The 17,472-nt window shown below is 40.2% G+C and overlaps 1 protein-coding gene across 4 annotated transcripts in view; it reads right to left on the bottom strand.

The window, feature by feature from the left end:
- The window catches only part of slc2a9l2 (solute carrier family 2 member 9, like 2), an 88,938-nt gene that overhangs the window by 27,542 nt on the left and 43,924 nt on the right, over positions 1 to 17,472 (bottom strand). For all 4 annotated transcript variants that reach the window (XM_046384483.1, XM_046384486.1, XM_046384487.1 and 1 more), the window contains 2 exons: positions 12,082 to 12,183; positions 11,634 to 11,709 (listed from right to left, as the gene is read on the bottom strand). In XM_046384483.1, coding sequence (XP_046240439.1) covers positions 11,634 to 11,709; positions 12,082 to 12,183 — 178 coding nt within the window. The remainder of the gene's footprint in view (positions 1 to 11,633; positions 11,710 to 12,081; positions 12,184 to 17,472) is intronic.

Here is a 17,472-nt window from a genome sequence, read left to right as displayed (position 1 = left end):
AAACGGATTTGTACATTAAAGCTTTATCAATATTCTGTTTTCTTTGTTTCTGTATCATTTAGACTTATAAATAATGCTTTTCACCAAACTATGAAACTGACAAATGCAAAACAAGAAGTTGGATCATTAAAAAAAAGAATGTTTGTTTTGTATGAGACTTTTTGATTAGCTGCTGTTTGTGATCAATAATGAGACAAAAACAATGATATAAAACGCCAAAACAAATTTGAATTCAGTTCCATTTAGTATAAATCAAGATAAGTCATATCCTCTTTAGTTTTTCCTCTTTTCTTGCAAGGGTACAGAATCTTTGCTTTTAACAATTCGCTACAGTGGGTTGGAGGCTGCATATGTCAGAAAAATTTGATGTTTAAATTTAAAAGTTTCCGGCTTCAGGGCATCTGCTTTCATTATTTCATTTTTGTTTACAGTGCTGATCCGTGGGCGGCTGTGAAAACAAATACAGACCGAAAGCTAAAAGCATGAAATCAGCCTGCATTGATAAAGAAAATGAGAAGGGCTTCTTCAAGTAATTAAACATAATTATGATGTTTTAATATATATATCAACGTTTTACTAACACTGACTTCACTGTCAGTCCTTTCAAAGTACTTTCTTTGCAGCTTCTTTATCAGGGATCAATGCTGTCATCTGCTGAAACTGAGAAATGCTTTTTGTGATAACACCTTCATTTTTTTGGTTCTGAGGGTCATTAGATTTGAGCTTCCATTGATCCCTCACCCTTGTTCTTTTGCTGAAGAACAGAGGGACTCACTCTTTTTAGATGACAAATCTCATCTCCGGTGTGCTCATTGACATCAACAGGAGAAAGAGAACAGGAATAAGGAGGAGATGAATTTGTACCATACAGAAAGTGGCAGGATATGACTGTTCGTTAAGTTCATTTCTCTCTGAAATATCAGCTGATAAGGACAAATATGCAAGCTTTCTTGAGTTACACCAAAAAATTAAACAAAACAACAATACACTACACTTAGGTGTCAGGTTTGAGGGGCTGCAATGTGGGCGTGAAATATTTATTTTCATCCTCAGCAACAGTCTAATCTTTGTTTTACATGGCAAGCGAGTCACCAGGATTAATTAAAATAATTTCTCAGCTGTGAACACACACCAATTACACATTCTGATCAGACGTGAAAGTATGAAACTTTGAGAGCCATTGTGGTGTAGCATTGCCTTTCTCCACTCTGGATTTGCACTGTTGACATAGCAGGAGAAAACTCTCACTGAACACACCAAGACAAATTAATACTGACACTTGCAGTGCGTTGTCTTAAGGCACTTTTGAAGATTCAGATTTAGATTGTAAGATACTGGGCACGTTATCCTCCATTTAACCTCCCTAAATTGGTTGGCTTGTAGGCTTTGAGTCGTAGCAGCACATTGCAAAAATGTGGTAATAAATCTCTGTTGGAATTTTGGGCTCCCTTTCATTACCAAATCTCCAATTCAGCAGTTGGTGAATAGTGATTCAGAAACTCTGCAACGCTCACAGTGTGACTCGTGTTTTGGATTGGCGACCAAAATCTTAACCCTCACGGCCAAAATGAGGATCCCACCTCAACATTTGTCATTCTTGAGGGATGACGGCACATCATGTTGTGTTGGATAGTTACAAATGTATGCACATTCTTGGTAGTTTAACAAGAGTGCCACATCGCAGCCATCACCACAAAAGATTTAATAGTTGCCCCTGCAAACACCTTCCAGAGTGCAATAGTAAAATCATGGTTATATCTAAACACAGATTTTGGTATCCGATCACACTTTTAACAGATTCCTCTGTAACTTCCTGTCTCGTATTTCATTCCTTTCCCAGTACAACACATCAACCATACAAACTCCTTTGAATGTTTCTGATACAAATGCCTTTTTCAGGGAGAAAACTGCAAATGATATCCAAAGAGGAAACACAAAATTTGAACTCAGTTAATTTATGCTGTAGAGTAAGTAACTGAGCTGCTGCTGTCACCAAGAGTTGCAGGATCATAAAGAATGATGTAGCTGCACCAAATGTTGTGAGACACAAATCAAGAACGCTGATGCCTTCAAGAGAGAATTGCACTGCATACAGCATAAATAATATAGGCCTTTATTAAATAATCATATTTTGTGAATATATTTGCACACAAAATATTAGTTCAAGCACGCAGCGGATGCATGAAAAGTTCAGCTGTTTGTATTCCACATACGTTGGTGAGACTCATCTCCGAAATGACACAAGAGACATAATCATTATGAATTTACATAATGGCAAAGCTACAGGAACATCATATTGGGAAAACTGGGGGTTCTAATTTATTATCTTCAAAATTTCTATGATAAATTGACATTAAAGACAGAAAAAAAATAGCATGTTAAGTTGAAGTGGTTTTATTTTAAATGGTTATGCCCTAAACAATATGTAGAAAAATTATTAAATAATCTTTTTAAAAAAAAAAAAAAAAAAAAAAATCTTGCAGAATCATTTAGGACATGCCTCCATTTTCAGTGATGTCAAGAGCACAATAAAATACAAAGAAATAAATGTTAGGGTGGAGGAACATGCTGAATATAGGGCTTTAAGAGTAAAGGCAGAGGTGCATGGATAGTTACTACAATAATTATAATATCATTATTAAAGTGTAATAACTTTATCTATATGGCACCTTTTTAAAAACAGATGATTATAACATTATTATAATCCAAGACAGACAAGAAGACCACAATTAACCACTTCTGACTAAACTTAGGGAAATTTGCTCTGTTTCTATATAAGTATTACATTTTTTTATCATAACTTGCCGACAAGAGGGTCAATGTGGAATTCAAACATAACTTAGTGATGAGTGAAACAGTACATATGTGTATCATCTTCATAAACATGGGCATTACAATTTGCTATTAAGAATGTAATATTGTTTATATAAATTATGGACAAGACAAGGCCCAGTGCAGAACCTTGTGGAACCCCATATGGCAGTGGCAAAAATACAGAACGATTATTTCCCAGCGTTACACATTGCGGTCTATAAGGCAGGTAGTCCTGAAATCATTTACAGAACTTATAATCAAAACCAGCTTCGCATAGCCTCTGAAGGAGTATAGCACAATTAACACTCTCAAATGCTTTTGTTACATCGACAAAGAGGGCAGCAGAAGCTTTCCCTTTGTCAACAGCAGATGCAACATAATTCATAATGAGGAACAAACAGGCCCGTAGTTATTAAGATCGTTTTTCTTACTGCCTTTGTGCAGACTGTCAGTATGTGCAGATTTCCAAGCAAGAGTTATACCTCCAGTAGAAATGGAGAAGAGCTTAAAGAGATATGTAATTTGTTCAGCAGTAAATAAGGGACAGACGTTAAAAAAAATAAGAGTTTGGTTTATCCTTCCCAGCTGCAATCAGCAGCTTAAAGTGCTTAACAATAGAGGGATTTAAGGCCTATAGGGCGAACTGAGGGGTATGGTTCAAGGAGGGCACATGAGCCAAAGGCTTACTATTGTTAAAAGCAGGTTTTGAACACACCATATCAGCAGATTCCCAGCAGCAGCAAAATGCATGTTGACAGCATGGCAAATCTCTTATGTCTTATTTATGTAGCAGACATTAAACATAATATAAGAAGGAATAGACACTGTGGATTTGTTTTCATTTACATTTTGTGCTTTCCAAAATTTTGGTGAGTTTGTAAAAGGGCAAGAGAAAACTTCTTTGTGATATATGGATTTTGCTTTTCTCAAAGAGGATGTGCATTTATTTCTGAGTTGTCTAAAAGTCAGTAATAGGCTGCTTCACCAGTATGCCTCACTGGAGCCCAGGATTTTATCCCAAAGCTTATTAAAAGGTGCATGTTTACTAATGAAAGAAGAAAGAAATTAAACTGTTATCCAATCCAATCTACATCTTGTTTTTAAGAGGTGTGATGTACATTGCTAACAGCAAGGTCACTGAGCAAAGTTGGTTCATTAAGAGTTTTTACATTATTTTGATAACAGTCCTTTATCATGCCAGTCTTGCACTTTTTATGCAGGCTCAAGGACAATGGTGACTAAGGCCAGGAGCAACAACTAGAGAAGCTGTAATTTTGTCCCTCCTACGGTCCCTCCCAGAATCAGATGTTGATTTGGAAGGATCCATTAAATGTCACAGCTAATAAATCAACCCTGAAAGTTTGAGATTTAAATTATTTTATTATTATTATCATTTGCTAGCCAACACCTAGAGCGAGCATCTCTGAGTTTAGTCACCGAGCAGGCAAGTCAGCTAATTTGTTAACCGCAATGAAGACAGCTGAGGTGGTCTGTATACACCCACCACACTGATAACATCAGTTCTGGATTAGTTGCAGAGCGTTAAATTCAAAAGAATGAGGCTCAGTGACACAATTTAAAAGGGTAACAGATATACATGACTTCATAAATGAAGCCACTTCTCTTCCAGCTCTGTGTAATACAAGTTATATACAAGTCACACACAACTGTAGCTAACAAACTTGAAAGTGTATGTAGCTAATAATCATAAAGCCTTCGTATTCATTAAGCCTTTCAGCCAGCGGTGAAGCTGTTGTATTCAGCAAAACCTTGTGTGTCTGTGTTTTGCTGAGAAGGAAAGGAACGCACATCAGATTCCTTGAGTGAATCAAACAAGGAAAAGAAGTCCCTTTAAAATAGGTCTGATTTTTGCTGCTTTATATCATTCACTCCAACATGAAGCAGCATATGCTTGATGCTTGGAGGGGAGCTGCAGAAAAAGATGCAGTGAGACCCACAACATCGGGACAACTCTGAGATACTGTGAAATACAGAGATTAATCTGGAAGTGAGAGGCTTAATTAGCGTTGTGTGAATGCATTTGGCAAGGGCCTGAATGTAACAGATGTTAATGAAAAAGTCCCACACTGCTCCACTCTGTTGCTCCCTTTTGACTGCTTTGCTATTATTCAGCTGCAACATACAGCAACACGCAGCGCCTTTTCGAGTTGCATGGTCACCTCAGTGAAACTAAAAAACATGTCGCCATTAGAGCCTCTAGCCCGGCCCCCCAACAGCGCCGCCAGCAATCACGCCCAAAAATATTCAGAGAAGCATAACGCAGTAGAGTGATCCAGGAGCAGTAAGTAACTACATAAAGATTTACAGTCTACTGTTCTGTGACATTACGCTTCTGAAACTGAAAACGATGCTGCAAAAACCTCTTTGCCAACTGGCCAGTGCTCTAACTTCTCCTCCTGCTCTCCATGGTCATCTGAGCTGTCCCCTGTGATGCACATTAATAACATAAATGCATGCACGTGACTAAAATGCATGTACGATATTTAAAATATAAATCACTTTAATAATCATGCAGTGGCCTACGCATGCTCTGCACACATACAAGCACAATGAAAGTCCAGAATGTGATCAGATTCTGACTGTTGGTTGGCGATGGGCTTGCAGACCTCTAATCGGTGTATCTTTGGGGAAATGTTAGTCTTTGTTGTCCCACACGAGAACAGCAACAACCTGCTCAGTGCTATTTACCTCTGGACGGGACAGACTGGAGAGCCCTCTGAGAGCTATAGCAAAAACCGGTGGGAAAATATTTCTCCCCTTTCACAGACAGGCTTGCATCTGTCAGTGTGGCTTCTTGCACAGGAAAAGCTCCAGCTGTTGTAGCTGTTGTAATGTATACAGCACTTATCAAAAATGTCAACTGCCATCCCATTCTCCCTGCAGAATGCACAAACAGTAAATATGATGCAGTCATATCTTGTTAGTTTGTCATTTCTGGTGTTAGTTTTCATACAGAGGCACCAGTATTATGAGGATTGTGAGGGAAGAGGTGTTTTCTCTCACTTGACAAGGTGGCAGAATCTGACACCCTCAACCAGACAGTCAGACAAGAAAGATTTGGCTATTTACAGGTAATGAGCTGGCAGTGTTGGCCTGCTAGAGGAAGCAACAAAGAGAAGAATTTTTGGCTTGAGTTTAAGTTTAAAGCTGTATGAGCTTCTTTGTTTTAAATGGTAGCTGAGTTATAATATTGTTAAAGAGCATTGCAAACCTCATGTTTGATCCACAGAAAGCCAGAAAATGGCAAGATTAATGTATCTATGTATTTCCCTGCCCTTAAAGGATGATCTCCATACTATTTGGTCTGCAGTCTCTGTGGTGTCAGCTGAACACTCAAGGAACATACACAGTGAGCCTTTGTTACAGCGTCCAGCAGTGAGGACCTAATTAAGCCAGAACAGTTATATCTTCACCATAGGTACTCCTCGCTAGCTCAGGTGTTTTTGTTTCAGTAGACAGCAGCACTTCCACTTGTCAGTCATCTGACTCACACCATGTGAGAATCTGTCTGCCTGCGAGAAATTTGCTCAACATTATTCATGTGGAGCTCCAACAGCTGCCTGTGCCACTTAAAAGTCATGTGTGGTGCATGTCCAAAACAGCACGTTCACTGTTACCCGAAGAGAAGAAGAAAATGTACTCTGAGTAACAGAGCAGATGTAAGTGAGTATTTCATGCTACTAGTTGTGGCAAGGATCTGAATTTCACTGCTGTGCTGGAAAAACTGACAGGGACATGAATTTAAATTCATTCTCTCTTGCTTGAGTATCAATAACTCACCCCCTATAGATTTCCAAGACCTCCAGCAGTATGACCCACCTCCCTGCTGTCTATCTGTGTGTAATGTCTGTAATTTCAGCACAACATGGCTTGAATATAATGTGCCTGCTGCTGATTTTGGTGAAGTTCCGAAGTACAAATGGAACATTATCGCAAAACAAAATCCATCCATCTTCTATACCGCTTATCCGTCAGGGTCGCGGGGGAGCTGGAGCCTATCCCAGCTGACTACAGGCGAGAGGCGGGGTACACCCTGGACTGGTCGCCAGTCAATCGCAGGGCCGACACACAAAGACAGACAACCACACACACTCAGGTTAAAGAGGGGCAAAGTAGAGTAGCCATTTAACCTAATGTGCATGTTTTTGGTATTGTGGGAGGAAGCTGGAGTACCCGGAGAAAACCCACGCAGGCACAGGGAGAACATGCAAACTCCACATAGAAGGGCCCAGACCGGGATTCGAACCTGAAACCCTCTGCTATGAGGCGACAGTGCTAACCACTGCACCACCGTGCCGCCCTGTGAAACAAAATATTTTGGCAAATCACCCGAAGCAATGTCACGGCTTTAATGTGTTTTTTTAATTGCATTATTATTATTGTATTATATGTAACAGAGGACTTGTATTGTACAGATGAATAAGGCTCTACAAACAATACCTATCAATAGGATATATTTATTGTGGTTTTGTATTTTGACAGGACTTGAGGAAATTAAAGATCTTTAATTATAATAAATCATTACCCGGCCTGACGCTTTTAGTAGTCCACCCGATGACACATAAATTTGTTGCTTTACTGTGCTGGATTTTGCAGGGTTTCCTCTCACTATTACTCCACCCAAACAGGATCTCAAATAGCAAGCCGCTCGACTAATAAGAAACAAAAGTCTGTCACTGATAGAAACTGCTACTGAAAAAAAGTTCACGGTTCACAGTTCATAAGGACTTATGGATTTCATTAAACATTTCACTAGACTGCAGTTTCGTGAGTTGCCTATTTTCCATTTTGCCTTACATCTTGTTGCATTTCACTCTTCTGACCCACAGCTTAATGGTTTTCCAAATTTTGCATCATCCAGCATCATGACGGTCAGGTAGGATCACATGTGATATTGCCATCAGGGGTAATATCCAGCCTGAAGTATGTTTTATCTCCTGTGATTGATACATGTGATTCCAAACACAAATTAAACACTATTCATGTCAAGATAATAACAAAATAAACCGGGAAATAAACCAGATATGTGTTCTCTCTTGACCCAGTGTGGGTCAGAGGTGCTGGATAGCAAAAACAGATTGCTGTCTCTTACTTTCAAGAGGAACAAATTTCAGCATGTGGATGATTCTGAAATTAAGGCATGTATCATTACAAAGAGCTGTGTGTGGGTTTGTGTGCACCAAGCCCACGGAGGAGGGCTCCTCACTTAGTAATGACCAGTAGTTAAAAGCTAATGTGAGAATTCAGAGAGACAGGGGGAATTGTAGTGCACACTCCTGACTCAATCTACAGTACATAAAGGCTTCATATGTTTGAAATATTTAGATCTTGGTTGTATCAAAAGAAAATATTTACTATTCCAACCCTGCTCTATTGTACTGCACATGCTTTATGTTAAAATACAGAAAACGGCTGACCTGAGAGGTGTATGTCCTTTCAAAGCTTAAATTCAATATGATACAATATATGCATTTTTGTGGTGGAGCATAAACACCACAATTGATAAAGCCAATCAAGACCAAACACAGCCACTTAATGGTCCACGCTTTGAAATCAAGTATAATCCTTGTGGTATCAAAACAAAACACAAGTTCAGGCATTTTTCCACTTTTACAGTGGCTGGTTAACACAGGAAAATGGTTTCTCACACAATCCAAAACAACATCCCAATCTTTGCTGCAGAATTGACTGCTGCAGATGGCAACAATGTGCCACAAATGACACTTTTCAGCATCAAGATTTCGATCTAACATATTTCTCTTACTCTATAATCATCTCAGTAGGTGACAAAGTGGAGAGTCACAAGTCCAGAGGCTTACAGTATGGCTGCAAAATTGTGTTAGAGAAAAAGAAAAAAGGGTTTTTGCTCTTCAAAGATCGAACCTGACACGCAGGAAATAAATTAAAACTGACTTTCTTTCGATTTTTCTTTGATGTACCATTACAGTCAAGGAAAAGAATAGGCCCCATTACCTTAATCTAACACCCAGTTTACGTTGGTGTCAGCCTGTAGTGAGGGGTAAACACATGTAAACATATACATAAGCCCAATACTATTTGTTATTATTAACGTTTAACGAGCTTGATCGAGCTATTCGTTTACAATCTGCCACTGGCTGGCCACAGTTGTCAGACACTGATCTAGGCTAACTATCTGAATGGTAACGTTTGCATGTGGAGCTCAATTTCTAACGATGCTGGGTGGACATTAACTTTCTCATTTTCACAGTGACTGCACTGTGTGCACAGAGAGACATGGCACAACGATAAAGAGGGACAGGTATGTTGAGGTTTTTAAATAATAAGTAAATAACGGTGGGCAGCAGTGGTTAGCACTGTCGCCTCATAGCAAGAGGGTTCCAGGTTCGAATCCTGCTCTGGGCCCTTCTGTGTGTTGTTTTCATGTTCTCCCTGTGCCTGCGTGGGTTTTCTCTGGGTACTCCGGCTTCCTCCCACAATACCAAAAACATGCACATTAGATTAATTGGCTACTCTAAATTGCCCCTAGGTGTGTGTGTGAGAGTGTGTGGTTGTCTGTTTTTGTGTGTGTTGGCCCTGCGATTGACTGGCGACCAGTCCAGGGTGAACCCCGCCTCTCGCCTGTAGTCAGCTGGGATAGGCTCCAGCTCCCCCGCGACCCTGACGGATAAGCGGTATAGAAAATGGATGGACAACTATCTATGCATTACAGACCTGAGCACTGAGTCGGGTGATTGCCCAGGAAGTGGGTACGGTATAGTTACATCTGGACACAAAGGAGTCAGGGAGAAAGAGAGAGTGCTGGTGTGGGAGTTGAAAAACATAATCACATCATAGCTAAGAAATAAGTAAGCTAAATGGGTTTCATTCAACAAAAAAACAAAGCTCAGTATTTGGTCCTTGAAATACTGATAAGATACTGATACTAAAAGCCTGTAACAGCCCACAAGTGCGCCAAGACTGACAGCAATGTCTGATGTTGTTACTATATTATACATGCTGCTGCTTAAAAATCCTTCCATCCATATGTTGGATTTATTGGATTCAGTGGATTTGTTGGATCCATGCCAAGTTCATACCGCATTGTAATGAGGTTACAAAACAACCCAGTCAGTCCCGGACAAAAATCTACACCTCAGAAACAGGCTTTTATCTGAGTTCATGGCACAGAACACACTAAAGCCACACTATTGCTTTTATATTGTTTTTTCATGAAAATTATCAAACATACATTATATGTAAACAGATTATTATATATATAGATATACAGATAAGCCCACTAAAATAGGCAACTCACTTATTTCCCATTGCCTCTAATCGAGTTTATTTTTCCTGGTTGGTCACGTTCAACGTCCTGAATGTCCCACAACACAGGGAACAGTACAAAAGTCTTCATCAAGCTGTGTCTAGAAGATATTAAAAGTTGTTTAACAAAATCTTAGTCAATACCTCTCTGAATTAAACTCATCATTTTTGTCCAGAGCGATTGACAGAAGCATCTAAAGAGTGAGCTATCACGCTTCCTTTGCAACTTTGTTGAGAGCTGGACCTGCGCAGAACCGAACAGGTGCTGACATGGAGGCCAGTCGTGCGCTGTCTGAATGGAGACTAGCGTAAAAGTGTTTCAGCGCTGATAAAGACCCATGAAATAAATGTTACTGAAAGTGTTTAATCTCTTTAATTATTTGTAGTTGAACACAAAACATCTCTCCAGGATGGGCAGGTAGAAGATGAATATACGGCAAAATATGTATGTATAAGTATGAACATAAAGTCACCGTTTTTCCCTTTCATGGAGACACATAAGCTTTGTGTCTTCATCAAACTTTGAAATATCTGGGCCACTGTTTCCATGGTGAAAAAAAAAATCCTCGTTTATTCACTCATAAGCTCAAAGCACTGCTGGGGGTCAACCCTCATGTGAATTTTCTGCTCTTTTCCTCCCAGTCATTCACTATTTTAAAGAAATGGAGAGCTGCATTTGTTTCAATAGGCCATAAATCACTGCTGTGGAGGGGAAATAAACGAGAAAGGATCTCTTGTCCCTCGACAATTAGCACATCAGTACACCTGAGCAAGACACTGAACGATCAGAAGTTACATGGGAGACGTCACACAGCAATAAAGGACAACAGCAGTGCTGCGCAGCCTGCAATGAAGCGTGTGTGTGACTGTATCACAATTTTACATTCCCTTTTTCACCTCTTTAATAACAAATACAGTCTCTGGATTAGGAAATTCAGGTGTATTTCCTATACTATTCTCTACATCTCGATTTTTCCGCAGTTTCAACTACTCCAGTAGTCTCATCTCATGGTGATACACTGAGCCACTTTGCAGGATTAATGGTCCCTGGAGGCATTATTATTCAGAAAGGATGTATGTGTGTGGTGACAGCGATAGCCTCACCTTGAAACTCAAAGTCAACCTCCCACCAAGACCAACTGTGCGCATTCACACTGTTCTCTGTGCATTTGCATTGCCATGCCATACATGTACTTTCTATACCTATTTAATATGTTAATAGACAGCACCTTCGACTGTGATTCTAATTACTAACACACCAGTTGGCGGATTATTCCAGGAAGTATAAAACGGGGACCAGAGTACATAGATTGTTTATTTGACAACTACTTCACTGAATTACAGCTAAATATGAATTTGGGAATCTGTTCATATCTGGAGTGTTTATTCAATCTATTTTATGTGCAGTTTCCACTGAAGTGGAGCACTTAAAGAGTTTTGTAAAAAGAAAATGAGAAACCAAGAGAAGAAATGAGGAGAAAATCTCTGAAGCTAATGTAGGTCAGTAGTTTTACCTGGCCCAGAGCAAAACGACGCAATAACAGCCAGTATACAGATGTAACTGAGGTAGGGCATCCATGGTACGCTCGCCTGTTGATAAGAGAAAGAAAGAAAGGGGATACTGCAGTGAGCGTAATCACTGTGTTGGTAGATATTCTTGAAATTACGACTCACTTCTGTGCAGGAATATTGCAGCAGGTATCCTTGGGAAATGAGGAATTAACAGCAACATCCCATATTTTATTTTAGTTCTTGAGTTCTTCAACAATTAATAAAAAAGGTGCTGTAATTCTATTTCGCAGAGGTATAATAACCTCATTTGCTCAATGAAGGAATAGCATTTATAATAGCTCACTGTATAATTGGGTGCAGTCTTGAGCCCCTATGCGCATTGTGACACCTTTTCACATACCATCTATACATCTGGAATGAGGTCAGTGAAGAGGAGGACAGGAGGCTTACCTGGAAATTGAGGAACACTGTAAGTAGGCTGAAGAAGACGGCCATGGCAGAGAAACCAAATATAAGGAGGGGTTTCCTCCCAATTCGTTCTATCACTAAACCCTGGGAAGAGAGGAAGAGAGAAAAAAATAACAGTATAATATTAGAGGGTTTTCAAGTGGTTTCTGTACAATTTGTATGAGATTATAATCCTTTTTTGCCCAAAGGATGGTGAAATAGTGACGAAAGAATTGTCCATTTTGTCAGAGAGGTGGTGTGTAAGGATGGAGGTGATGGGTTCCTGACAGGAAGGGAGGGAGAGAGAGAAGAGAGGAAAATCAGGATTCAGACCCTGGATTCTGATGTGAGAGTCCTGGATTTTGTAGACCTGCCATCCACTACAACCACCGCATTGTGAATCCAGTTTAGAAATGTTTTGTTTTGTTTTGTTATGTTATGTTTTGTTTCAGCCAAGGAAAACAGTGCAGGCACAGAAGATAGCTGTGCTGAGAGTCTTTAGGTTAACATTCAAGTCCACGTATACGAGTGTATAGTTTGTATCTGATGACTTTCTGGCTAACAGCCATGACACTATGTTGTAATGTCTGCTGATCAGTCTGTCTGCACTCCGCTTTGGTTCAAACTTTGATGATTTGATATTCACGGCCCCAAGAGGATGAATCTTACTGACTTTGGTGTTCACTTAACTTTTCATCTACCATTAGGCCATATCTGTAAATTAATCAATGCCAGCATGCTAAAGTACTAAACTTAGACGGTGAACACGTGATATGTGTTGTCCAGTTTTAAAATCCTGCCTATATTACATGCTTTGGCACGCTTTGGCTCTTTGACTGGACTTCCTGGATTGTATTTTGAAGTTACACAGTTATGTTATGCTTTATAGCTTGCTTTTTGGTCTGCTTAGTCTTGTGACAGAATATTCAGTTGTTGTCACATAGCAGATGAAAAAAAATGCATGATTAATATGTTACCATCTATTTGAGATTTCATTTTCTCAGCTTCCCAGTTCATACTGTGTGAACCATATGTTAACACTATAAACACGAAAAGTGTTTATAGTGAAAAACTAAATTGAAAGCAAAGGCTTGCTGAAGGAGGAGGCAGCATATAACATTTATTTGCTTAACCCTTCAAACCACCAGTAAATTCTACCGAAAGCAGGTGGCAGAGAAGGCTCTATACATGATGCATCGTATAGTACATATACAGTGACATACACACAAAGATTTACTCATAACAATACTGCAGTGGCTCATCAATAATTCCACAAGCATTTCTTGCTGTCCATCCCAGCATTTTTCTACTGGGGTCATGGGTGCAGTGTGGGACATAAGATGAAGGCTGGAATCATTCACAGCCACCTCCAGACCCACACCGAGCCCAAAGCGAAGCCCTCACCACAGCTTCAGGCTTTCTTCCATCATGGCCTCAGAGCATTTAAGTATTCATGCCACTGGCCTAGACTCGTCTAACCAGTGGGATTTCATGAGATTGTGGAAAAAGGTCACTGGTATTTGTACAGTACGTATCCCTGCACAAGAAAATAGACTTTCCACGTTCCAAAGTTTACACTGGCTATTCCATTTTCAACAGTTTCCCATTGGCACTGTGCTACAGAACATAACCGCTTTAGCTCTGGATTGCATCCAAGAGCTTTGGAATTTGCTGTGAATGTGCATGTGTGTGTGTGTGTGTGAATCTCCACACATCCCACTTGTTCCTGACTGCATAAGGCATTTCTCTCCCAGGCATTACCCATGCTGCAGCCACACACAGGCAGTTGCAGGCACACACACACACACACACACAGCAACCAAAAACAAAGCAGCAGCTCATTAGTGTCTCTGACGGTGTCAGGCACTGAATATTTATGAGCCTGCATGTGTGTGTGTGTGTGTGTGTGTGTGTGTGTGTGTGTGTGTGTGTGTTTGAGTGAGAGCAGGAGAGAGAGCCTGCATGATAAAGCGTATGTTGACTGTAGAAATGTAAGAACTGTTCATTACCTCTTGAGTATCATGTTTCATGACAAAATGTCCACCTACAATCGCCCTATGAGCTCTGACTGTGGAGCCTTGTGGTGGCTGAAGATTTCCTGTTGCAGAACTTAAATTTCTAGCTAATTTCAGCGTATCAATAACAGTACTGTAACTAAGTGACAGCATCAATATCAGTTTAATGATTTGTGACTGCAACATGTGATAACATGTTTTCAGCTCTTGTCCATTTTGTGCACATAAATAACAGCCTGATGAAAGTGGAATAAATGACTGTTCTCCCACATGAATAAATGCAACTCAATATCCTGCTTCTTGGCAGGCTCGACAGAGGTCAGACTGGTGACTCCAGCCCTCAAGGTTGGCAGGACTGAAATGTCTGGACATTTTTCATCACATCAAGAAGCAGATGAGCCATTAAAGACAACTGGAGACAGCTTAAGGCACCACTGGCCCTTCACATGCGCCACAATCTCTGCACCATCCCTGGTAAAACCCTTGGGAGAGCTTCTGAATGAGAAAATCTGTCATATGAACCCGTACTAACAATGACGCTTTTATTGTTTTCTGACAATGATGCACCTATTGTTTTCAGTGCACGAGTTGCTTTGTATGAAAAAGATATTAAAGGAGATTACTGACACGTTTGCATCTTGGATTGTGCCTGCTATCTATGTTAGGCTGCCACCACTGCTTAACATTATTCCTTCTGGTGTCTGCAGCCAGTAAGCACATACATGAAGATATCAGGGCTTGTTTTCATGCCTACAGTTGAAGTCCTCTATGGATAATCACATTTATACAGCATGAAGAAATATCATCCACAAGCAGAATCATGTACAGGGAAATTCATCATAATACAAGTAAAAAGAAATGCTTAGTTTTGTCAGTGTGAGCATTGTTATTCTTAAACTGAGTCATAATGCTATGACATCTTGTAGTTAGTGAGAGTTAAATGCTCTGGCTCAAAGAAAAATGTGAAATTTCATTTCATTTCATTCAAGCAATGCTAAAGTGTAAGTGAATGCATATGATATTCGTGCATTACTGTAATTACTTCTTTCAAGGATGCCACATTTTAAGTTGGATAATTAGAAAGCAACCATTAAATTTTTCGAGCAGATTCAAATAAAATTTTTCACTTTTGCAGAATGAGTACGGGATTCAGTTTGCGGTTTTGCCCCTCCTGCCCTCGAGGGAGACGTGTTGGCCAAACAAGCTAAGCAGTGAATGCAGAGAGGGAGCAGAATTAGCAACAGCAAAGCAGTGAATCAGAGAGAGTTTCACAGTCACACCCCCACACCTCCACACGTCCCTGCGGGAAGGTTCCACATTGCTGCATTTTGTGTGAATTCAGACAACATGCGCATCAGACACCTGCAGCTTTTTATATGTCCATGAGACAGACAGACAGACAGACAGAGGAGCGGAGAGAGACGGAGACAGCGATGTAACCTGGCTGCTATGTTTTTAGCTTGTAGTCCTACCACACAGCCTGTGTGACTGACTGTGGGCTACAAGCCCACTACCCAAAGGGCAGAAACATCCCGAAATAAGATAAGATAAGATAATAAGATAAGAAAATACAGGCACATGCAGGGTCTCTGCAGATACTAGTACACACACTCAGTGGGTCATAAGTGATGACTGAGAGGTGACGCTGATGCTTCAATTCCACACATATTTTGACATAATTGTAATATTTTTGACAATATATTTGCAGATTTGCACATCATAGAAGAGTAGACTATTGGCCTTGGTGGAGTTATGTGCCCTCTGAGTGCCCTTCTTGTTTCAAATGCTTTCCTGTTGCCATAAGGTCACATTTTATATTCCGTGATCATTTGTTTGTGTTTAGACCTTAATTTGCCGAAGGGCTACAGAGTGTGACGACATGACCGGATGTGTGTGATTTAATGTGGTGTGGCACACAGTCCACAGTTCTTGTGTGTTAGCCAGCCGTATAGTGACAAGCATGCCGCAGTGAAAGGGCGATGGCTCAGTGGGGCACTGGAAAAGGAGGGCAGGAGCTCAGTGGATAGCATTTCGCATTAGGTAATCATACATTGTGACGTGTTTCTCTTTTCATAACATGTTTTCACAAAGACGTTATAATAGCTGTTTTAAGATCAGGAGCAGAGAAAAAGAGAATATTAGATAGAATGAATGAGTTAAACAGAGCTTAGTAAAAAGCAGAATAAACAAGGCTTTAGTTGATGCTTAATGATGCGTTCAGATTTAATGAGATGCAAAATTCAAAGGCAGCATGAATGCATACAAAACCAATGGAAAGATATGAACAGAAGCAAGGGGACATGAACAGATAGAATTTCACTCCAGGCAGTGCAGATTGTGGTGAAGATGATCGACTTGTAAACATCTTCACACCAAGATAAAAAGTTAATGGTTATCTTGAGTTGGGTGACGTCACGCACAGAGATGGGAGCATAGAAAGAGAAGGCCTGGAGAGAAAATAAGAGAAATGACCGGAGTTGGTGGTAAGTTGTAACTGTCTCAGGCCAGTGCACTCCTGGAATCAGTGTAAATTTGTGTCTGGTCTGTGTGAACCTTAAGAGTTCAGCTAATCTCAAGTAAGGAGGAACATCCAAAGCCTCGACTCTTGCTGTGGCAAACCCCCGACCTTTGTGTCACAGGGGATTAACAGCTGCATCTTTACAACGATCAAAAGGTCCAGCAGGAATGACAGAAATTCTATCGTACAGGAGATGATGGTCTGGCTATGCCAAACCCTGTAGGTATGAGGATTAATCAGGTAGAGTTAGGGTGAGGGTTACCTTGGCCTGCTGGGCCACCTTGACATTTGGAAATCCCATAAAGAGAGTTTCCTGCAGCTTCCACAGTCACTTTTTTCAGTGGCCTTCCTCTATCCACAGAAGGCCAAAGTGCTGAAAATAACCGTAATTCATTAAAAAAAAAAGACTGTTCAGTATGTCTGCAGCCTAAACTAGCATGCATTTCCCTTTCATTGCACCAATACAGTACAAGTGACCCGCACCAAGAAACTGGTGTCCTTGTGCTGGAGGTGCAAAATTGCCGCAAACAACTATGAGATTCCCTTAATGAGCTGCTGAAGACAGAAGGTGTTAAATTAGCTTTGGAGGAGATGACATGTTCATTTGTCCTGGTCTGAGGACAACCGTTGCCTGTACTTACAGTTCAACAATGTTACTCTCGGGGAAGGTGATTATTGATTTAAAGCATGAAATGATCACGTAAATCAGTTTCAGAGACACGTTAAGGACACTCTGACCTGTTCATGTCAGTAAAATATCCTATTTAATATTTCTTTTTTAAACTCCGATAATGGTGCCGAGCGAGAGGCCTGGATGAAATCATTCACAGGTGTTTAATAAAAGATGTTTTATGCTTGCTT

The sequence above is a fragment of the Scatophagus argus genome, chromosome 3 (assembly GCF_020382885.2).
Source record: "Scatophagus argus isolate fScaArg1 chromosome 3, fScaArg1.pri, whole genome shotgun sequence".
NCBI lineage: Eukaryota > Metazoa > Chordata > Actinopteri > Scatophagidae > Scatophagus > Scatophagus argus.
The sequence above is the reverse complement of the archived record's forward strand: the minus strand, read 5'-3'. Positions and strand labels throughout refer to the sequence as shown.